Source organism: Pholis gunnellus (assembly GCF_910591455.1).
Source record: "Pholis gunnellus genome assembly, chromosome: 6".
In the NCBI taxonomy this organism is placed as follows: Eukaryota; Metazoa; Chordata; class Actinopteri; order Perciformes; family Pholidae; genus Pholis; species Pholis gunnellus.
Window position 1 is genome coordinate 3,849,722 of NC_136532.1, and position 23,862 is coordinate 3,873,583.

The window sequence follows — 23,862 nt, forward strand, 5'->3', positions numbered from 1 at the left end:
TCCTACAGCGTTTTTAATAAAGTACTTTCATTTTTGTTTTATAATTGTTTTTTTTTTAAATGTGATAACATAGGATGTGTAGTCTGTTAGTTTCAAATTATTTCCATTGTTATTTAGCTACATGCCATTTCTTTGATTGTAACCTGTGCAAAGTAATACATATAACTTGAACATGTCAAACAGTTCCCCGTCAGTTATAAATGTATGTTCATTATAGTCATCTTGAAGCATAAATTGACTTATTTTCATCAATAAATCCTTTTTAGAAATTTGAACGTCGTCTTTTACTTTGAAAAGCTTGGCCGGAAATTGTTGGTATACACTAGTTTTACACTAGGTATGTATTGTACATTATGATGTATTAGTAAACGCACTAAAGTCGATTCTGTTCGTTCTCGTGCTTTTATTTTGAAGGTTATCACGGAAGTCCTCTCTGTTGCGTGTAACTTGACCGCGGTGTGGCTCGCTCTCCTCCCTGTTGCTGTGGAAACAGGGCCGGTCCAGGTGGAGCCACTGACTGGCGTCCTGTCGGTCACGTGGGGTCTGGATGGGGAGCAGTGGAGAAAGTAGTCTGCGTTCTCATCAACGGAGAGTTGACGCGAACAAGTTGCTCCGCCGGGGTTTGTGCTCCGTTACGGACACAAAGCGAGTGACGGCGGCGTGTCGTTGACCTGGTCCGAGCAGCGAGGAGGTTCTAAGAAGACTCGTCCAGACTCGTCCAGCGTGTATCTGGGAACAGAGACGAGTCTTTAGGGGAAATAAATGTTGGTGGACGCTTTCTAGAGGACAGCGTTTCGACTCCCCGCGCTGACGGTTCGCGGTAATTTCTTTACTGTGAAACTGACATTTTCTTTCCAGGATATCGTGGACTTGAACCGGTGACGCCCTCTGAGGACCGGGGCCGCCGGGCGGTGCAGGAACACCCATGAAAAATGATGCATCATGGAACCTGATAGTGTAAACTTTGGCGTGGGGGCCAGTGGCAGCATGGGAAGCAGCAGAGACGGAGAGATGAGAGACTGACGTTGAGGAGAAAGAGCCTCCACTCTCTGTTTCCTTGTGAATGTGTGACTCTTCTGCTCGTGGACGTTGCACGCGCCTCAAGGACCTAAAGGACCTGGGGGACCTGGGGGACGGGGCGGCGTGTGTTGGGATGCTCCCTCTCTTTTCAGTTGTCACTTTTGGTTTCTCCCGCAAGACCTGCGCTCTCCCACAATGGCCCGCTTTGAAGACGAACCGTCCGGCCGCTATGGAGGCAGCTGTCCCGCGGGCCCGACCAGAGGGGCCGGCCGGCCTCCGGGGGTCCAGAGGGTGTACAAGCAGACGATGGCCCAGAGAGCCCGGACCATGGCCATCTACAACCCCATCCCAGTCAAACAGAACTGCCTCACCGTCAACCGCTCTCTGTTCATCTTCAGTGAGGATAATGTCATACGGAAATATGCCAAACGGATCACCGAATGGCCATATCCTTAAAGTCCTGTCTCACCGTCACACATGCCGCTGTGTCCCGCAGAACGCGAGGTCATTCCGCAGATATGTCCGTGCTCACCGGCAGAATAGTCCTGTGTCTCGGTTATGAGACTCTATCTTAAATGCAACGAAAGGATAGACATAAATACTGTGTGTGTGTGTGTGTGTGTGCGTGTGTGTGTGTGCGTGCGTGCGTGCGTGCGTGCGTGCTGCCTCAGACTATAATGTCAAACTTCTACAGCTGGTCCCACAGCCTTCATTCTAGAGGACATTCACAGACCCTCGGTCAGTTTTCTGTACAATATAAATGCTTAATTTACTTCAGTTTATGTCGGCTACAACTGTTGAAAAGAGAGAGAGACATTGTGTTCATATGCTCAACTTCAATTGATGAGTGCTTGGTGTTTCACATAAGTTCATAAATGAGTTTCTTGTGAAGGCATTTCATATTTGTTTGACTGAGATCTGCTGATGGAGTGAACGCTCTGTCGGAACATTGCTCATTCTATCTTAATGCACTGGGTTTAGAGCACATCCGGGGTTAACGTGGGTTTACTTGGTCGACCATGCCTGTGACAGCTGGTGCTGTCCGTGGTGCTGAACTCCCAGCAGACTGCAGACTGCATGGGTGTGACACCACAGACAGGGCACAGCAGCACGATGCAGCAGGAGGCAGGCTTCAGATCAGCAGACAGCACCACCGTCTCTGCGGTGCAGATGTGGATACTTTGTGAGGACACAGTGAGTTGTGTAATGGGCTCCATTACTTAAGTCACCCCTGTTGCTTATCAAACATTCATCACGCTTGAAATAAGAAACTCTGCAGAAATGTGTTTCTCTCTGACAGGAAAAGAGAAGATGTGAGTGTCTCTATGGAGGACTGTATGGGAGTGTAGATGCTGCTAGCTAGCCAACTAGTTTGTGGCCATTGAGATAGAACTCCACGTTTACACATCCAGTTCAGTTTACTTGCACTAGTACTAGTCAGCTGGCGACAGCTGTGTTGTGATGTCCTCTGTGGCTCTCTCCAAGCGAGCTTTCTGAAGTCTGAAGAATAAACCCTGGTGACATCATCGGGGTTATCTCAGGACACTTACCATTCTGAACATGAATATATCATCAAACTACCATCCTATGCAAACATATGGAGGAGTAATGTCTACCTGAGCAGAGGATGCAGTGTGTGTTATCACAGCGTCACCTCAGGTTAGTGCGCGTGAGCGTGCCCCACTGGTTAGCTGACGGCGCCGCTCTGCTCTGCTCCCATACGGCGGTTACAGCCCATAACACCAGACAGACAGACAGACAGACAGACAGACAGACGGATGTCAATCAACCTGAGACTTTAGATTGCTAAAGCCAATTACAGTTAACAATCTTAACAATGCAAAATACTATTTGTCATTGTTTTCTAAGGTGTTCCTCGCTGTGAGCAGCCATAGCTGTAGAATGGATGGGTGTTCATTTGCACATTTACTTTGTAGTGTGAACACTGAATACTAAAGAGCTGCTATGAACTGAGCTACAGGAGGTTGAGGGATTCTCCTGTTTGCTCTTCTCTTCTCCTTTGATTTCATCTGATAGTGAAGCTGACATTTATCACTGATGCATGAGCTAGCCAAAAGCGTATCTGGTGTACAATTGAATTGTAGCTGCTTTAAAAATGTGTGTGTGTGTGTGTTATATTGTAGTGTCCAACTGTGTGTTGGAAAGATGCACCATCAAACACCAAGCAACGGTGCACGTCCAGGAAGTGTGTTCCTGTAGTGGAGAGGAAGAGTTTAGTATGTATTGTTTTAATGTTGTGGTTTGTGTTTGCATGTGTAGCAACCTGTGGATGTATTGTCCTTAACACTTTCACTCCATTTGAGTACATGATCCTGGCCACCATTATAGCAAACTGCATTGTGCTGGCCCTGGAGCAGCACCTACCGGCCTCAGACAAAACACCCATGTCAGAGCGTTTGGTGAGTAGCCACTGACTGCTTTCTATGTCCTCCTGTACAGCTCTTCATGTGATACAGATAGAACACTGTGACCCCCCCTCCCCCCTCCTGTGTTCATGAATTACAACATGCTGGTGCCTAAATACATTGAGTGCTTTCATGAATCCCTTAACATTAGATTTCTTCAAAGATAGTTTTCAATAGAAAGTAGGACTACACCTGATCCTGTTCTCAGAGTGGGTTCCTCCTCCTCAGCTCTGCAGGTTAAGCACAACCCTGCAGAGCTGCCTTTGATTCCCCCTGTGTATCATTACCTCAGGTTACCCCCCCCCCCCCCCCCCCCCCCCCCCCCCCCCCCACACACACCTCAGATCGCTTGTCAAATCTTACCTCTAAAGACGCAAGTGCTGGGAGCCCTTCTGCCCAATCAGAGAGCTGGTGGTGGTGTCAGGGGCGGGGCTGCTATAAGAATGAAATGTCACTCCTGGAGGCGGACATACCACAGGACTGTCATCATTCTGGATACTAATGAGTATTCCTTGTGTGGTCAGGCTGCAACTAACAGTTATTTTCATTATCGATTCATCTGCAAAATATGTTTTCTAGTCGTCAATTAATTATTCAACGTGGCAATTTCTGAGAAGCCAAGGTGATTGTTGACATTGCACCAGTCTAGACCCCGTAGGTGCCGGGATCACTGCCATGCAGCTCACATCCTCATCTTTGAGAAGCTGGAACCAACAAATGAGCCCATAAAAGAAAGAAAATGAATAGTAAATATATAGAGACATACAGAATATAATACCATAACATATACGAAGCAATGAAATCATCCATTGCATAAAAAAAGATAAAGAGGTTCCATACAGAGGCGTTAGTAACCGATCCTTGAGTCTGAAGACTTATCGGTGCCGCAACACTTCCAGAGGTTTACAATGGTTGGAGGAAGGATTTTACAAACATGGAAAGTACACATAGTACACAAGTACATATCATCTTATCCTTCATCACAAGGGCCGAATTAGCCTGCTCATGTTACATGGTAGCCAGGAATATATGCTCGCATGGATCTGATTGGCCAACACAGAGCCTTGCCAGAAGACGTTGCATTGCATTGTGGTAAGAGTAGATCCAGGTCCAACAGCTTGCTTTGCCTTCGCTCTGCATCAGTAGAGCCACTGCAGTGGAACATTGAAACTAGCAGTGCTAGTGTCAGTCTGAACACATTAACACCCTCGTCATCATTTAACAGGGAAGCCAAGAGTTAAATAGTTCCTCAACAAGACATTTGTGTAGAGCCGTCCAACATTGTTAAAAACATGATTTAAATCAGAGAGAATGTGATCAGAGAATCAGAGGGAGGAAGTTAACAATCTGATTGAAAGTCAGCGTTCACATCTAAAAGCCAAACTGATCAAATCACAAATTCTTACCAAAAAGAAAGCCTCTAAACATGTTTATTTCTGTAATGCCTTATCTATCCATATTGTTGGTTCATAAAGGATACAAACTGACATATACCCGTTTAAATACGCAGCATGTAATATGTTTAACTGAAGAACACCTTCGGGTCATTAGTGCCGAAATCCCAGAAAGAAAATCAGCGTTCATGACTTTAGCGTCCTTGAAAGTTGTTCCTTCGAGATCTTCAGGGTGTTAAGCGTTAGATAGAGCATTGGAGAGGCTCATGGGACAGTGACTGTGATGGACCTGAAGCTACTGAAGAAAATCCTTTGGACCTTCATTTTATTGGAGTGCAGTGACATTGACTGGCCAATATCAGATTTCATTGACTCGGCCAGATGGAAGAGTGTATTTTCATGAAACCTCCTCACTCTACTCTGCTTTTTCTTGACAGGACGACACAGAGCCCTACTTTATTGGAATATTTTGTTTTGAGGCTGGCATCAAGATCATCGCCCTGGGCTTTGCCTTTCACAAAGGCTCCTACCTGCGTAATGGCTGGAATGTAATGGACTTTGTGGTGGTCCTAACAGGGTGAGTAGCACTGGCCTAATGGCTTCCACAGCTGCTAACTGACAGAGCTGATGGGCAGCAGCGATTAATGAGGGGAGGGGAGAGCACTGATGTGTGTGTGTGTGTGTGGGTGTTGCATTTCTAATGATCAGTAGAGCCGAGCCATTCCAGATGGCTGCGCGTCTCCTTCCTGTCTGAATAAACGGATTCTTGAGAAGGTGGTACTGTAAACCACAGAGAAGTCCTCGTATGTACAGGGCAGACATTACTGCAACACCAAATTATGGCAAAATATTGTTTGTGGTGTCCCATCACACATTTACAAATGGTGGAAACCATTTAGCAGCAATAGTTTTGCCTTTAGTTAAAGTCGTTATGATTTCCTGTCTCATCAGTGCTTCATTAGTGTGAACTCCTTGCTCAGCTGACACCACAACACTGCAGGCTAGACATATGGTGATGTTCTCTACAGTGGCATTATCATTCACATGCAGATATTTGAACCTGATACAAAGTATGAGAGTCATATTTTAATGTACAGCATTCTCCAATTACATCACATTGCATCACTTACCCACATGTCATATAAATGTCAACCATGAAGGGAAAATGCATGAGCTCACTGTGGACATTCAGCCTTCACCAGTGGTTCCCAGCCTGCTTCTGTCAGATGCAGCACTACAATCCTGGCAGATTAATTCAAGTACAATAAAAAAGTATACATTTTCATACAATGGTCGCTTTGGTGAAGTTTGCATTTGTACTTCTACCACTCAAAAGCTGGATAATTCAACTATTTACAAATGACTTTCAGCTACTTGCACGTTTCCGTTACTTTTATCCAGAGAATGAATGTAACTAAGAACATTAATGTACTTAAGTACAGATTCAATTTATGTTTTTCCATTTTATGCAACTTTGTTCTTCTACTCAACTACATCTTAGAGCTGAATAAAGTGTTTAAAAAGCTTCTTGGATCATCTGGAGAATGCACCATCACAAAGCTGAAAACAGGCTGTTGTTGTCTTTAGAGATACGAGGTTCAAACGGGAAAGAGAGCTATAAATATTCTGATGATTTTATAGATTATGATGCATTGCTTTCGATCAAACTAGCCAACAGGATACAGACATTGTGCTGCACTAGCAATACGTTTTCTGTAAGTACTTTAACTACATTTAGCTGATGATACTCACATACTTTTACCACCACTATACTTGCATACTTGAGTCCAAACCTTTGAATCCGCCCACTCCACCGAATTAGAGTGTAATGAGTTGACAATTTAGTCTGATATCACAACTACTATTCTTCCACCACTGCTCTTAGCTATTTCAGTCACTAATGCATTACATTAAGCTAACTACCGTTGTCTATCTATATATATCTATATATATCTATATATATCTATGTATATCTATATATCAGTGGTGGGCCTAGCCCTATTTTTAGGCCTCTGCCTCTACTGAGTTAATTTGTCTACGGTGTCGTTTTTATGATATGGTTAATATTGTTCCCTCTGATGTGAATAATATTTGAATGGCTCGTGCTCTTTAGTGTGCGGTGGAATACATGTTTTAGCGCTGCAGTGCTGGATTGATTTGTTGCTTTGTTGTCATATAAATATATGTGACTGGTTCTTGTGAGTTTGTTCTTGTTATTGTGTTCATTTCGTTGATTTTGACTATATATGCATTGTCCGTTAATGACGCAGCATCCCGTCATGCGCGTATTCATGTATCTGTTTTCTTTTACAAAGCAAGAATTATGGTCTGGAGAAATGGGGATTGTGTGGTGATTGCTTTAGCCCTGTTTGAATCAGTAGGGAACAGCTAAACGCTGCGGGGAGAGTGTAGCATGTGTGCTGCTGTTAGTTTTCCTGCTAAGCTAGTTTAGCGCGCCTCCCAGAACACACTCGCCACACCAGGGTACAATGTTTTGTTTCCGGGTTCAGAGTACCTCTTACGTGCTGGGTTGCCAGATTGAGCGAAGTCCACCGAAAACATTATATTTCCCACAATTTAAGCTTCTGCATTTTCCAAATACACTAATATTATTCAAACATATTGTTCGGTTCGTAAGCCTCGTACCGAACGGTTTAATACGAATACGTGTATTTTTACACCCCTAGAAACAAATAATAACCGTAGCTGTGGCGTCATAATGAGGTTATTAGGAGATGGTTCAACTGTAGCAGGACAGCACTGAAGGCCCAGGTATAAAATGCACGGCCCACCACTGATATAATATATATATACGGGTTCCTTGTGATTAGAACCTCCAGAGAGGGTTCTGGGTGGAACCATCACACCATAGAATAGTTCTCTGTACAACTTATTTTAGGGGGTTCTGAGTGGATCCTTTCACAGATGGTTCTAGATAGAACCCTTTACGTTGGATTCGAGGTAGAACCCTCTGTGGTTACAAGTGGAACCTTTATAAATACTAATTGTTGAGTCTATGAATTATAAAATACAAGTGGCCAAAGTAATATCTTCTGATTGATTATTTTGTCAAACCAACAGTCAAAATCATTGACATTTCTAACAAATCCAAATTTTTGCATAATCATAATCAGCAAATGTTTAGTATTTTAAATGATACACTCTTCAGGCTGTTATCAGCTATTGTAGATTTATACTCTGTTGTTTAACCAACTGATGAAGTGAACTATTGTTTCAGCACTTTGTAAAGCTGACACGGCTTGTTTATGATGGGTGTGGATTAATGGAACCGGGGTATTGTTGACTGTGATACTCAGCAGCTGATTGTACCGTCTACAGCCTGCACCTCCTGAACAATAGTGCCACACGGGGACTGATGTTTGCTGTATGCCAAGCAGGCTTTTAAATAGAACTACACCTGTTGTAGGCTCTTCTTTCATTGGTCCATCTCAGACTGTCTGTTGAGCAAACAGAGAGAGGATCCCTTGGTATTGGTATTGAGAAAGCTAGTATGGGAATTGGGGTGTGTGTGTGTGTGTGTGTGTGTGTGTGTGTGTGTGTGGTGGGGTGTAATAGTAGTGACAGGGGATGCTGTTACGCTGCAGAAAGTCTCTTGGTGCTTGCTAGTTCCATCAGGAGACGGCCCGGCCCCTCTTACATAAAGATACAGAGATTTATTTGGGGCTTGTATCAGGAACCTCTTTGCAATAAACAGCTCCTCCGCCAATTCCCAAACCGCTCATCAACGTGCCGGCTCTCCCACTGGGAGTCACTGGAAGTCACTGGGAGTCACTGGGAGTCGCTGAGCCTTTGTTCTTTTTGGCTGAAAAAAGGGGGAAGCAGTCAATGGAAAGCATGATAAATGTTCCAAAGCAGACAAGAGTATTTTAGAGGTTTGAATTGATTTGTTTACTACCTTCCATGCAGTAAAGGGTTTCTATTAATTTCACTCGAGGGAAAATAAACTTGCAGATTTGAAAGTTGCAAAAAGAGTATGCTTTGGTTATTTTAATACAGATTAGCTGATTTGACTATACTAACAACGGACATGTGATAATTTCCTATATTTGAGCACTTGTGATATTCTTTGTGTTTCTTATTTTCATCTAATCCCGTCAGACCAAACCAACAGTGATTGTACCTACTAACAAGTATTGTGTGTGTGTGTGATATGTCTTCTTCCTCTGTGCCATTGAGCTCCATTGCAAACACACTGTCACTGGGTGACATGTTCCTCCACACACACTGTAGATTATTGTGACTCAGTGCCACACACACCGTCCTGCTGCCACCAATACCATATGTGGAATAATCCGCAGCTGAAAATAGTCCCTAACAAATGTATCGTTTGACAAAAAACCTCAGTGACCAGCTGATTTAGGAAATGACTGAACTTTAGAAAAAACATGAAACTGTATATTTGAGACGATCAGGTCATGACCATTAGAAACAGGCGATATGTGACACATTTTATTTCTTATTTCTTATTATTTGATATATAAGGACTGCACTTGGTGTAAAATGTCCTTTAATGACTTCCGACTGTAACAGAAGACAACATTCTTTGTTCTTTTCTAACAAATGTTTTTATCACGGGTGTCTCAGAAGTCTCTGTATGTGCCAGGGCTGTCTCTGTTTCAAAAAAGTTAACACTGGACAATTTGGAACTAACTCATAAACCCTTTGAATAACCAGTGGTGAGCCGTCAAGGCCTTCTCTGCTGGCCTAAACAGAATCACAAAGTTATAGCTATTTTATAATTTAATAATTTTTCATAAATACACTACTGTATTCTAATTATGTTTCCCATTAGTTTATTTTCTCATTGCACAGCTACTGTCTTCCTCAGTTGCTCTGCTTCCAGTGCAGCTTGTTTTAAGTAGAGCTTTTATCCAATCAGATTTCACCTCTGTGTCTCTAGGGGTACATCCCAAGTCTCTCAATTGCATCCCCGTTTCCCTCACTTGGGTCCTTTCCTTGCGTCTTAGTCCCTCCCACCAGGGATGCATGGAGGAAACCATGCGAGGAGAGAGGAAACGAGGAAATATGTTTTAATACATGAGACGTCCTTTCCTCAGTTGCGTCTGTTGCTGATGACGGAGGATCAGCTGATCTCAGCTGTCAGTCGGCTTTAACAGCTGGAGAGACCTTTGAGAAGTTTGTGTCTGTTCACATGATCACTGACCTTAATAATAGTAACGAATAATACTAATAACTAATAAAGACACACAGTTATCACTGTAGAGGTGTTGTCTCTCTGTAGCCTGTTACCTCTTTAACAAACTGTGTCCTGTTTATGAGCGCAGGACCGATTTCTACCGGCGGAATGCGTTCGTCTTATTTATGAATTATTTGCGTCGGTACGTTTTGAAATTCAGATTGTGACATCGATATTAATTAACCCAGAATATGATTAAAGTTTCTCTTAAATGATAAAACTCATCAAACGCTCTGAATGATCAGCCTCACGTGACTGAATGAAATGATGATAAATGATGTAAAAAGATCTCTCTGACTTTAATTGTTTCATAATAAAAGTTATTGAGGGAAATATCAGATTATGAAAAGACAAATCTTTCTAATAAATGAAGAAAGTTGTTTTTGGTCCTTTTGTTGTTCAGACTACAATGAACATCTATTTAAACCAGACGGTGAATCAGAAAACGAATCAAATATAAACTAGAGTTTAATCTGATCTGTCTTCATTGTTTACATGTTGAAAAAAATCGTATCAGTCCGATCGGCTGCAGCGTCCAATCACATAACAGACGAACAATGAGGGGGCGTGTCGGCCGTTAAAAGACTTCCTGGAAGGCTGTTCTCGTGAGTCCTCGCTCATGGCTCCTCAGAGATCCCTCCTCTCTCCTCTCTCCTCTCTCCTCTCTCCTCTCTCCTCTCTCCTCTCTCCTCGATCCTCGCTCCTCCAAGCTAAATAAGAGCTTTGGGACGGCCGTCAATATGGCGGCACAGAACAACTTCCGGTTCAAGCAAGGAGCGAGGAAATGACAATTAAGAGACTTGGGATGTACCCTAGGTAAGAAGAGAGGCCTGAGGCCCTCTAGGTAGACTTTGCAGATTAAAGTAAATGGGGACGATATTGTTGATTGTCATAGTCTTCAACCAATCAGATCTTTAGTTTGACATGTTGGGCGTATTCTTTGACATGTCAGAGTAACTGAGGTAGTCTACAAGTACGTCAGCATTAACCTGCGGCGTGATTGGTCAGTGGGCTAGTGTGACTGTTGTGAAGCTAGCTAGTAGAAGTTAGTATTAGTAGTAAGAGTTCAAGTTGAAAGATTTGTAAGAAGTTATGACATTGACATGACAGCGTATGTAGCGTTTTGCTCGGTGTAACTTTGTTTTTTTAACACTCAATGGCTGAAGGAGGAGGAGAAACGGATTTGGGAGTTACTGGCAATGCCTTTCCGGAGAAGGACATTTCCAGAAAAGTAAGAAAGGGTCGGCCAACCCCACAGCTAGCAGCCCTGACCCAGCATGGAAAAGGATTTGTATGAACGGTAATCCTGGCTAACAGCGTCGGAGAAGCGTTGCATAATTTATGGCTGGGAATGCGTTTTATTTGCGACTGAGCCTCTTGGTGTTTGGAGCCACGCTATGCTAACCTGAGTTGGCTAACCAAGGCAGCAAGAAGACACCATAGCGCAACAGGACACTTACAAGCTACGTACTTTTGAAAACTTTTGCTGAGACCCGAGTGGATCTACAACTCAACGAACACGTTCGCAGGAGGACCTCTGGCTGGAACTGAACCGCACCGATGTTCTGTACAACCGCGGTATTAAACTCTTTGTCATCAAAGAAAGGAGGATGGACTTTGTCTTTAAATAGTGAACAGCAGCTTTGGTAAGTGAAGTGCTTCTGTTTTAGATCTGCAGTAGCGTTACTACTGAGTTAATTTGTCTATGGTGTCGTTTTTATGATATGGTTAATATTGTTCCCTCTGATGTGAATAATATTTGAATGGCTCGTGCTCTTTAGTGTGTGGATGAATACGTGTTTTAATTTTGTTGATTTTGACTACATGTATTATCCGTTAAGGACGAAGCATTCCGTCATGCGCGTATTCATGTATCTGTTTTCTTTAACAAAGCAAGAATGATGGTCTGGAGAAATGGGGATTGTGTGTCAATTGCTTTAGCCCTGTTTGAATCAGTAGGGAACAGCTAAACGCTGCTGGGAGTTTGTAGCGTGTGTGCTTGTAGCGTGAGTTTGTGCGTGTTGTTTTCCTGCTAAACTAGTTTAGCATAGCCTCCTAGAACACACGTGCTGTGTACAATGTTTTTCTCCCATGGTGGGCGTGTCAGACAGCACGTTGTCTGTTACGTCGGGTGGGTTGCCAGGTTGAGCGCAGTGGCTCCACCGAAAACATTATATTTTCCACAATTTAAGCTTTTGCATTTTCCAAATGCACTCGAATTATTCAAACTTATTGTTCGGTTCGTAAGCCTCGTACCGAACGGTTTAATACGAATACGTGTATTGTTACACCCCTCGAAACAAATAACAACCGGAGCTGTGGCGCCATAGTGAGGTTATTAGGAGGTGGGTCAACTGTAGTAGGACAGCCCTGAAGGCCCAGGTATAAAATGCACGGCCCACCACTGGAATTAGAGTAACACACGCCCCTCCCAGCAACGTCAACCCGTCAGTGGTCAGAGATCATCTTGCCGTGCCGTCCATAGTTTCTCATGTGGTGTAATAGAACTGCAGTAGGCGTCTACACATTGTGGTGTGACTTTGAATTCTCTATGGTGGCTCCAGTTCTGTCATTATGCTGAAAGCCTTCTGTCAGAAGACAGCGAGACGAGGTTGTACAGTTTTCATTGCTCCTCTGCTGCCTCACTTTGGTGGGAGTTAGCAAGAGATTTTAACGTCATGAGAGGTCACCAGGGCTAGGGTGGGGTGGTGCAAGGGAACTAACAAAAATCAAAGGTTCTCAGAATAAGATTACGTTTTATTCTTATTCTGCTAGGCAACTCAGGGAAGTCTCTTTATCAAAAAATCCAAAACAAACAAACAAAAAGCGTCCATGCTGAGATAATGGTTCGTTTAAGCAGAACAAAAACTCAACTTAGAGTGTTCGGAACTTTACTCCACGTAGTTCTCGGTGCTCCTTCACGCCATGTGCTCTCTCCTCTCCTCCTCTCCTCCTGCAGCCCTTAAGTCCGGCCTCAATCAGGTGGCTTAAACACCCACACCTGGGTGAGTGGTGAGGCCTTCTGGGAGCTGTAGTTGTTGCCTCGGCGGCCGTCTTGTGGTGTGGCTGCCGATCCTTAAAGGGGAAGTAGCACCCATCTACCACCTGGCCCTGGGTGATGCCACAAGATCCTCAGATCTGTTGTGGTTGTAGAGGTAGACAGCTGTTTTAATGTAAAGTCATCAAACAGCCTTATCTCTGTTCTTTGGTGCTCGCATGCTAGTGTCCTTAGCTCAGTCTACTGCGAGGTCTTAATCTCCGCCAGGAGAATCATGCAATTGCTCGTGTGTGTGCACCTCTGTGTCCGTCCACGGGAAATCGCACTTTCTCCTGCAGCAAACGGTATCATATGTTTGGTGTCCAGTTCTGGCTGCATGCTCAAGGACATCTGGTGGTTGCAGTGACTCACACTTTCTCGGAACACTTTTTCTTTTGTGTGTTTGATACTACCACTGCCTGCCTGCTGACTCCTCACTCACTCCTCTTACCTGGCAACCTGCAGACGCTTCTATGCGGCCATCAGCAGCAGGAGAAAAACAGTTACACACTCTTATTGTTTTTTGACGTGTGTTTGACTCACGACTGCATTGCCGCTGCCCTAGTGGCTGCTCTGTGTTTGCTCTCTGTCTGCTCTGCGCTATGGCTTTTCCTTTTCTTCTTCAATGTTTGTGCAAGTATGTATGAGCTGTGTGAGTGCACGTGTGTGGGTGTATGTGAATATGAGCATGTATGCAGCATGTGTTCATGTGTAGAGATGCTCAGTGTAGAGATGAGGGCTAGTGACAGTTCTTCTGTGTGTAGATGGAGCCTCCTCCTGTCTGTCTGTCTGTCTGTCTGTCTGTCTGTCTGTGCGTGCGTGGGGATGGGAGCGGCCCAAGCAGGCCTGATTGAATTGGAGCTGAGCAGGCTGACTTGATAACTGTAATTGAGGGCCATTACAGCAGCAGTCTGGACTTTCCTATCAATGCCTCGCTACACTGCTTGCTGCAGCCACGTTGTCAGGGCTGATACTCATATGAAGTGTATGCAGCTGAATGCACTTAAACATGCATGTACACATATGCACACATGCCAACAAATCACTTATCCGTGATGATGTCCATTTCCTGCAGGATGTGCTGTGTAGAAAACCCATAGCTATTAGGCATTAGCAATGACTCACTGCATTCAGCTCATTGACAGGATTTAGAAAATGTCAGCTCAGCTACTTATTTGTAATATCAGTATGACGTTTTCTTTGGTGTTAATGAAAAGATAGGGCGTTTCTGCAACCACTGCGACGAGTACAAAGAGAGTTCAACATTACACTGTACAGTGGGTTTCTCCCAGCAGCCACTGGGTATGGGGATTCAACCCTACAGGGAATTTCCAAAAACATCCATCCATCCATCCATTTTCCTCCGCTTATCCGGGGTCGGGTCGCGGTGGCAGCAGACCAAGCAGGCTGACCAAGACTTCCCTCTCCCCTGCAACATTTTCCAGCTCATACTGGGGGATCCCGAGGCGTTCCCAGGCCAGCTGGGAGATATAATCCCTCCAGCGTGTTCTGGGTCTTCCCCGGGGTCTCCTCCCAGTTGGACATGCCCGGAAAACCTCCAGTGGGAGGCGCCCGCCTAATTTCCTTTTGCGGCTTAGGAGTAGCGGCTCAACTCTAAGTTCCCTCCTGATGTCCGAGCTCCTTCCCCTATCTCTAAGGCTGAGCCCGGTCACCCTACGGAGGAAACTCATTTCGGCTGCTTGTAGCCACGACCTTGTCCTTTCGGTCACGACCCAGAGTTCGTGACCACAGGTGAGGGTAGGAATGTAGACCGACCAGTACATTGAGAGCTTCGCCTTCCGGCTCAGCTCCCTCTTCACCAAGACGGTCCGGTGCAGCGCCTGCATTACTGCTGCAGCCGCACCGATCCACTCCACCGTGAACAAGACCCCGAGATACTTGAACTCCTTCGCTTGCGGTAGGCACTCCGTCCCCACCTGGAGGGAGCAATCCACCAGTTTGCGGCAGAACACCATGGCCTCAGATTTGGAGGTGCTAACTCTCATCCCCACCGCTTCACACTCGGCTGCAAACCGCCCCAGTGAATGCTGGAGGTCACGATCCGAGGAGGCCAACAGGACCACATCATCTGCAAACAGCAGAGAGGCGATCCCGAGACCCCTGAACCTGACGTTTTCCACCCCCCGGCTGCGCCTAGATATCCTGTCCATGAAAGTCACGAACCGGACCGGTGACAAAGGGCAGCCCTGGCGGAGGCCAACACCCACCGGGAACGTGTCTAACTTATTGCAGAGGATGCGGACACAGCTCCTACTGCAGTCGTACAGAGACCAGATGGCCCGTTGAAACAGGTCCGGCACCCCATACTCCCGCAGTACCCCCCACAAGAACCCCTGAGGGACCCAGTCGAAAGCCTTCTCCAAGTCCACAAAGCACATGTAGACTGGTTGGGCAAACTCCCAGAACCCCTCCAGTAGTCTTGCGAGGGTAAAGAGCTGGTAGAGCAGGGGTGGCCAACCCGCGGCTCGCGAGCCGCATGCGGCTCTTTGCCCGGTTTCATGCGGCTCTTACGTTCATATCGAAGTTTGTATTTGTGTTTTTTTAATGTTCGTGTTCGCTTCGCTTGAGTTAAATACGGTATTTTCGTCAAACGCGCATGTGCGGCCACAGATTACGTTCCTCGTCGACCCATTTAACGCCGAGACGGACTGTTTGAAAGCCCCGCTTTAAGTAAAAATGTAAAAGTCTGACAATTTACAAATATCCGTTGTATCGCGCAAGGCGGAGCTCCTCCCCGATCCGCACGCGCCGCGCACACCTCCACCAGCGTATGTGACAGCAGCAGCAGCAGCCACCCTCCCCGCCGATGAAGAAGGAGCAGCAGCACCCCCCCCCCCCCCCCCCCCCCCCCCCCCCCCGCCGACAACCGGCCCTTTGGGGGCAACCATGATGCTGATGTGGCCCCAGAGCGACAATGAGTTTGACACCCCTGGTGTACACAATGTTCATTGTTGAAAATGACAATAAATCTGGCTGAGCAAAGGTATGTGTGTGTGTGAGGAAGGGATAGGGTGATGTTCATGTGTGCCCATGTGTATGATGTGGCTCTTTGCGGTAACACAGTAAAAAATGTGGCTCTTGGTCTCTGACTGGTTGGCCACCCCTGTGGTAGAGGTTCGACAAACGGTCGGAGCCTCTTTTCCAGCACCCTGGCATAAGCCTTCCCCGGGAGGCTGAGTAGTGTGATACCCCGGTAATTCGAGCACACTCTACGGTCCCCTTTTTTGAAGATGGGAACCATCACTCCTGTCTGCCGGTCCATGGGCACTGATCCCGATACGCCATGCGACATTGAAGAGGCGTGTTAGTCAAGACAGCCCAACAGTGTTCAGCGCCTTCAGCATCTCAGGGCAGATCTCATCTACCCCCGGCGCCTTGCCACCAAGGAGCTTTTTGACTACCTTAGCGGCCTCCGCCAGGGATATGGGTGCGCCCCCCAAGTCTTCAGGCGCTGCCTCTTGTCCGGAGGACATGTTGGTCGGGTTTAGGAGTTCCTCAAAGTGTGCCTCCCAATCACCCCCAGCCAGGTCTCTCCGTCATTGCCCAAGTGAGCGTTGAAGTCCCCCAGGAGAACTATGGAGTCGACAGACGGCGCCCTTTCCAGGACCCCTCCCACAGACTCCAAGAAGGCCGGATACTCTGAACTGCTGTTTGGTGCATAAGCACAAACCACAGTCAGAGCCTTGCTCCCCGCAAACCGTAGGCGCATGGAGGTGACCCTCTCGTTCTCCGGGGAGAACTCCAACACTCGTGAGTAGGACCAGTGAGAGTCATGGCACAGTCCCAAGAGGACCAGTGAGAGTCATGTCACAGTCCCAAGAGGACCAGTGAGAGTCATGTCACAGTCCCAAGAGGACCAGTGAGTCATTCTGGACAAACTGGTGTCTCTGCCTTTTCTATGTCACAAAATCTGTCCCTGGATGTAAATGACTCTGCCTGCAGTCAATAAGCAATGAACAACAAAGGGGAAAAAACAGTAGTCCATAAATGCAAGGAGCGTTGTCATTATATGTCATCTGCAGTATTTCAGGGTGGGGGTTCTTTTAACTGTATAACTTAACATAATTAAACAGAACTTAGGTTAAACAACATAGTGAGTGCTCTTCTGATCAAAGGACACTAAATTCGCCATCGCCTAACTGCAGAATATATACTAGGCTGCCCAGTCCATCGTCCATCACAGGGGTGTGAAGACACTCCTCCGCTGTGGCGCAGATGCAAAGGCTCCCGACAACACCCCTCTTGCTGCTGCAGGATGGCACAGTCCAATTATCCAGGCTGCTCTACTTAGAGAGGTGTGATGCAGCTGCTCAGTCTTTTGCCAGGATGGTCGGCTGAAACACACTGACAGGAAAGTTAATACCTCAGCGTTAATTGATGCTTTGGCTAGTTTGCAGCCGCCACAAGTTGTATTACAACTTGGCTCTTAGCTGGGCACTCATTATTATTATTAATAATACCATTTTACTTTGTATCACCATTGTATCAAGTCATCAGCTGAGATCTGGGCACATGGCAACTTTGATTGGACAATAAAGTAAATTGTGATTCTTTTCTATAAATGAAACAGTCCTGTGTAAGTTTTCTCCATAATATTAAACAAGATATGAAAGTGGGGTCATATTTGTTGTTTACCTCTGATTAGTGTGGTGGGCTGCATGAACACAAGAGCCTTGATTCAGGTCCCAGAGCCCAGGCTGGAGCTCTCCTATGTTCCAATTAGATGTGCCCCCACCCAGATCAATAGTGTATTGAGCTTCACACAGAGGGAATAGATTCACCTCAGCACTTCTCTTTATAGCTGGCTGGATCAAAGCTACTGCTGTTGGGTCTCTGCAGTGGTTCGTTCCTACAGTGCAGCCGGGCCTCCACACTGCCGCACACAGCTTAGCATAGTATGAAGGCAAATCACTGTCAAAATCCGAGAGCGCAAATGAGATCCATGCGCGCGCGTATTTTACTTTGACGAGCGCTTTTATATCACTCCGCGAGCAAAAGTCTGTCTCGCGCGAGCAGGTTTTACCGTCGCGCGAGCAAAAGTAGCTCGAGAAGCTTAAACCTGTTCGCTCGGACGCCGGAAGACACAGGAACACATGATCCTAATAGAAGCACAGTAAAACACTGGGATAGATACTGTAGATGAAATCAATGTGTTTTCTTCCTTTTCTTGAAAATAGAGATCTAGAGTGACTTAACATGAATCTTAATCTGTGATTTTACGAAATGAGACATTGTGATGTGCTCATATTCAGTTTGAATTCATCATATCTGTATCTATCTCCTGCACCCTTTGAAGGTGGTGGTACGTCTTATGTGATCCTGATCTACATTTTAACCTCGACGATTCCAACTTAAGTTCTGAAGGCGTGCGGACTTGATTATGAGGCTATAATTAATGCTATGTTGCTTGACGCTGTGTTCTCACACAAGAAGGAAAATGTTTGTTTATATATTTTGACCTTTATTCATACAGATTACCTCATTGAGCCACTAGGCTCTTAATTACAGACAGACAGGACATTCATACGACACATCATGAAGCTGTGGAACGGAGTTCTTTTTTGTTTTGGATGAAGTTATTAAAGATATTTGTATTGAACCCGATAATAACTGATATTCTCCACTGAGACAGTTTCAAATGAAGTTGATAAAGTTTGTGTCAAATTATACTTTCACCACAAAAAGCATAAACTACTAATAGATAAATGATTGTACCCTACAAGAGAAATCAAAGTAAAGACTAGTTGAAGAGTCCATCTTGCCCTTTTTTTCAGCTTAAATGAATTGTGGTCATTGCAAGCTGTAAACATTGATCACTTTTAACGCTGATTAAATAACCTGTTGCCTGTGTACAGACTCTGCCCTGTTTGTGTCCAACAATAGTTACTCTGCTTCTAGCTCTGGTTTGGTCTTCACCAACCCTTCAAGAAGAAATCTCTGGCTCTTTTTCACTCGCCTGGTGGGTCAGAAATCTAGTTGCCCAAAGTACATTTTTACATACAAACTTTTGTTTTGTTTTGTGGTTATCAAATAAAGACAACGACTAAAGTTATTTGTCCTGTTTGATCTTTATTTTAAGTAAATTATTGTGGAGAACAGAGATGAGGAGGAAGCGAGGTGGCTCGCTATACTGTCTACGCTTTGGGCAAGAGAGTTGCTAGATTTAGTTGCCCCGGGCAAGCAGGCAATCTTTGTTGTTGAGCCCGTCTATATTCACCAGCTGGTCCCCAACTGTCTGATGAGGTGAAAACCAAAACAATGAGTTGAAAGAGACTATAAAGCTATGCAGATCTGTAGGGACCTGAGATAATAGAAACGTAACGAGCATCACTACCACACAACGTTTAACCAGGATGAGCTCCAGATCCACTAAACCAGCCTGAACATGAAGAACATCTGAAACCATTGATGAGTCTGTGGAGCAGAGCTGGCTGATGCTATGCTGTGATTGGCCAGTCTGCGTCCCAGGGCGGGACTTAGCAAACGGTCAATTGTTGATTTAAAATATTGATTTGTGCATCTTTGAGTATTTCTATGCTCCCATAATTTCAATCATGTAATTAGCAACACATTCAAAAAACTTTGACCAGTTTGACAATCATGGAACACTGAAGTGCTGCTGAAGCCTCTGCTAACAATGATTGAGGGAAATGTTGAAACCTTTGGACCTGCAATAAGAGATGTTTTGCTTGGGAGCAGTAGAAACGACAACACTGACAAATGATCACCTGCAAAGTGAACTTGTTAGCACATTTGACACATCCAGCAGATGTGCAGCATTATTGATTTGGAGTAAAATGTAAGTCCAATATTCGCTTTCCTTTTGAGAAGAAACCTGGCTCTTTAGCTGCTCAATGCTCCAAAATCACTGACTGTGACTGTCTGGGGCGACTGTGGCTGAGTGGAGAGCAGGGCCGTCTTTCTATCCGCGGTTCAAACCCCGGCTCTGGCGCCTCTGGTTGCATGTCGATGTGTCCTTGAGCAAGACACTTAACCCCAAAAATTGCTCCCGTAGCTGTGCCTACGGTATGAGAGCATCTGCTGTGCCTACGGTATGAGAGCATCTGCTGTGCCTACTGTATGATAGCATCTGAATTGTAAGTCGCTTTGGATAAATGACTGTAATGTAATGTAATGTTTGCTGCGGAGCAGGTAGCGCACAGTGGCTTCTTCAGAGCTTCTGCACCGAGAGCAGCTGCCTGCTGCTGCTGGGACTGAGGCTGAGGAAAGCACAACTGAGCTTAGAGATGCTAGAAAGCTCAGTAGCACTGATGGGGAACAGCACAGCTGGCTGATAATTGTCTGTGGGTTTGTTAAATGAACACAGTTAAAAGCAACATTTAGACCAACATGCTGCAGATGCCCATATTAAAATGATTTGATGGTAGAGGAAATATTGCCATACATTTTACTTTCTAAATGAAAAATGAGTTAATTTCAAACATCATTGATTTATCAAATAAAAAGCAGAAATGTGCTTGTTGAACCTTCTTTGTATGAGCAGCAAATGCCATGGACCGGTGGACAGTCAGCGAGTCCATTGTATTTTCAGATCACCTGTGAATGAAACCGTGTTATTCATTTTCTTATTTTTCTTGTATTGTCAGTCGGGTGAACTCTGAACGCTGATATCAGCCAGCTAATCAGGTGTTGTGGCTCCAGAGAGATATAGAGGCTTATCAGAATCTACTACTGTCCTTTGTGAGGATGGCTCAGTGGTCAGAGCTAATGCACACAGCCCACCACAAACCTCTGGAGAACAGCAGAGAGCTCCTCTCTGAACAGAGAGACTGGAGCAAATAAATAAATATTTGATTAGGTTTCACTGTGGATGAATTAGCCCAGAGTGCATTTCATCCTCTTTGCTAAGCGCTGTGCACAGTATGACTGCAGAATATTATACATTCGGCTTTACAGTCTTGTGATATGTCCAGTCTTATCCCACGTTATGTACCGGAATGCTAAAAATAAAAAAACCATCTCATGTCACTAATTTATTTCTGTCAGACCACTCACCCATGGTCTCTGATCTGTCTCTGAATGTCCTCTCTGATCTGTCTCTGGATGTCCTCTCTGATCTGTCTCTGGCTGTCCTCTCTGATCTGTCCTCTCTGATCTATCTCTGGATGTCCTCTCTGATCTGTCTCTGGCTGTCCTCTCTGATCTGTCTCTGATCTGTCCTCTCTGATCTGTCTCTGATCTGTCCTCTCTGATCTGTCTCTGATCTGTCCTCTCTGATCTGTCTCTGGCTGTCCTCTCTGATCTGTCTCTGATCTGTCCTCTCTGATCTATCTCTGATCTGTCCTCTCTGATCTGTCTCTGGCTGTCCTCTCTGATCTATCTCTGGATGTCCTCTCTGATCTATCTCTGGCTGTCCTCTCTGATCTATCTCTGGATGTCCTCTCTGATCTATCTCTGGCTGTCCTCTCTGATCTGTCTCTGATCTGTCCTCTCTGATCTATCTCTGATCTGTCCTCTCTGATCTGTCTCTGGATGTCCTCTCTGATCTGTCTCTGGATGTCCTCTCTGATCTGTCCTCTCTGATCTATCTCTGGATGTCCTCTCTGATCTGTCTCTGGCTGTCCTCTGACTCCTCGTTGACGACCTTTGACCCCTTGCCAGTAAATGATTTTGGTCCGATGTTCACAGACAGCTGATGCCTTTTAAATGTATTTTTAAATGTTCGATGAGTTTGTTGCCCAGTCTTCTTGCTGTAGTGTCCCCTGGAGAAAGATCAAGCAGGACATTACCATCCGATACAAAGCCCATCCTTTAACAGAGACGGGAGTTACAATGTCTCCCACCATATACAACCACTTCCTATTATGTGATCCAAGTTCACCACTTAAGTGATGGGATAGCAGCTGAGTCCATTCACTAAAGAAGTCCTAGTGCTCAAATATCAAGCCAACATGTACTGTGGAGACAAAACTCAGAGGGCACATCCCAAGTCTCTTAATTGTCATTTCCTCGCTCCTCGCTTGAACCGGAAGTTGTTCTGCTCCGCCATATTGACTCTTATTTAGTTCGGAGGATCAAGGAGAGAGGAGAGAGGAGGGATCTCTGAGGAGCCATGAGTGAGGACGCATGAGAACAGACTTCCAGGAAGTCTTTTAACGGCTGACACGCCCCCTCATTGTTCGTCTGTTATGTGATTGGACGCTGCAGCTGATCGGACTGATGCGATTTTTTTCAACATGTAAACAATGAAGACAGATCAGATTAAACTCTAGTTTATATTTGATTCGTTTTCTGATTCACCGTCTGGTTTAAATATATGTTCATTGTAGTCTGAACAACAAAATGACCACAAACAACTTTCTTCATTTATTAGAAAGATTTGTTTTTTCATGATCTGATATTTCCCTCAATAACTTTATTATGGATACAATTAAAGTCAGAGAGATCTTTTTACATCATTTATCATCATTTCATTCAGTCACGTGAGGCTGATCATTCATGAGTGTTTGATGAGTTTTATCATTTAACCTGAAACATGGAGCCTAATACATTAATTCCAGTATTCAAGAGAAACCATAATCATATTTTGGGTTAATTATTAATGACATCACAATCTAAATTTAAAAACGTACAGACGCATTCCAGTAGAAATCGGTCCTGCGCTCATAAACAGGACACAGTTTGTTAAAGAGGTAACAGGCTACAGAGAGACAACACCTCTACAGTGATAACTGTGTGTCTTTATTAGTTATTAGTATTATTAGTTACTATTATTAAGTACAGTGATCATGTGAACAGACACACACGTATCAAAAGTCTCTCTGACAGCTGATCTCAGCTGATCCTCCGTCATCAAAAACAGACGTCGCTTCACGTGACGCAACTGAGGAAAGGACGTCTCATGTATCTTAAAATATATTTCCTCGTTTCGTCTCTCCTCGCATGGTTTCCTTGCGTCTCTCCATGCATCCCTGGTGGGAGGGACTAAGACGCAAGGAAAGGAGCCAAGTGAGGGAAACGGGGATGCAATTTAGAGACTTGGGATGTACCTATAGTGACGAGCTTCAGTGTGCTTCAAACAAAGAGCTATTTTCTCCTTTTTGACAAAGCTCCAGAGCCACAGAAGATATTGTATTGACTGACTGTAAATCTGTGGAGTACCCTTTAAATATGACCCTGGGTTACAACCAGTTAGCAACCTCTGGGTCTGAAAAGTGAAGCCAATCCTGAAGTCCTGAAATTCCGTTAAATATATAGGTTTTCACACTGCATGCTGGACTAGCCTGGTCAAGGAGCATTTGAATATTTATTGAGAAAATGAATGAAACATTCACAAATTCACGGTAATGTTCTCACCTCCACATTAATGAAGCCCATCATGAACAGGGCTCATGTAGAAATAGTGATGAAGCTTTTTGTGAGGTTTCAGAAGGACAATCGCTGAACTTTGTCATTTGTTTTGGAATTTTGGTGTATGGAAAAGGTCAAAGGTACTGAACGTCAAAGTAAATGTCAGCTGTTTGAGGGCTCAATAATAAATACTGTTAACCACTTCCTAAAACCTAGATCAGTCAAATTCTAGTGTACTTAAAGTCTGTACTCAGTGCAGCGGTGAAGAGCCCTGATGGGAGTTGAGGTGCTTGACTGGCATCGACGTACGTGACTTTCCAGGCCATTTGTTTAATTGGATCAACTGTGGGGAGAGATGTGACTGCAACAGAACAGAAACCACATCAGGACATTTCCCTTTAGTGCCAGCTATAGCTTCTGTTCTCTGGAAATGAG

General features: G+C 44.9%; 1 protein-coding gene across 1 annotated transcript in view; it reads left to right on the top strand.

Annotated features, from left to right (window-relative positions):
* Positions 1–1,215: 1,215 nt before the first annotated feature.
* Positions 1,216–23,862, top strand: part of cacna1ba (calcium channel, voltage-dependent, N type, alpha 1B subunit, a) — a gene marked incomplete at both ends in the record, with an annotated part of 136,995 nt that continues 114,348 nt past the window's right edge. Inside the window, 3 exons of the mRNA XM_079160508.1 lie at positions 1,216–1,466; positions 3,335–3,440; positions 5,278–5,417. Coding sequence (XP_079016634.1) covers positions 1,216–1,466; positions 3,335–3,440; positions 5,278–5,417 — 497 coding nt within the window. The remainder of the gene's footprint in view (positions 1,467–3,334; positions 3,441–5,277; positions 5,418–23,862) is intronic.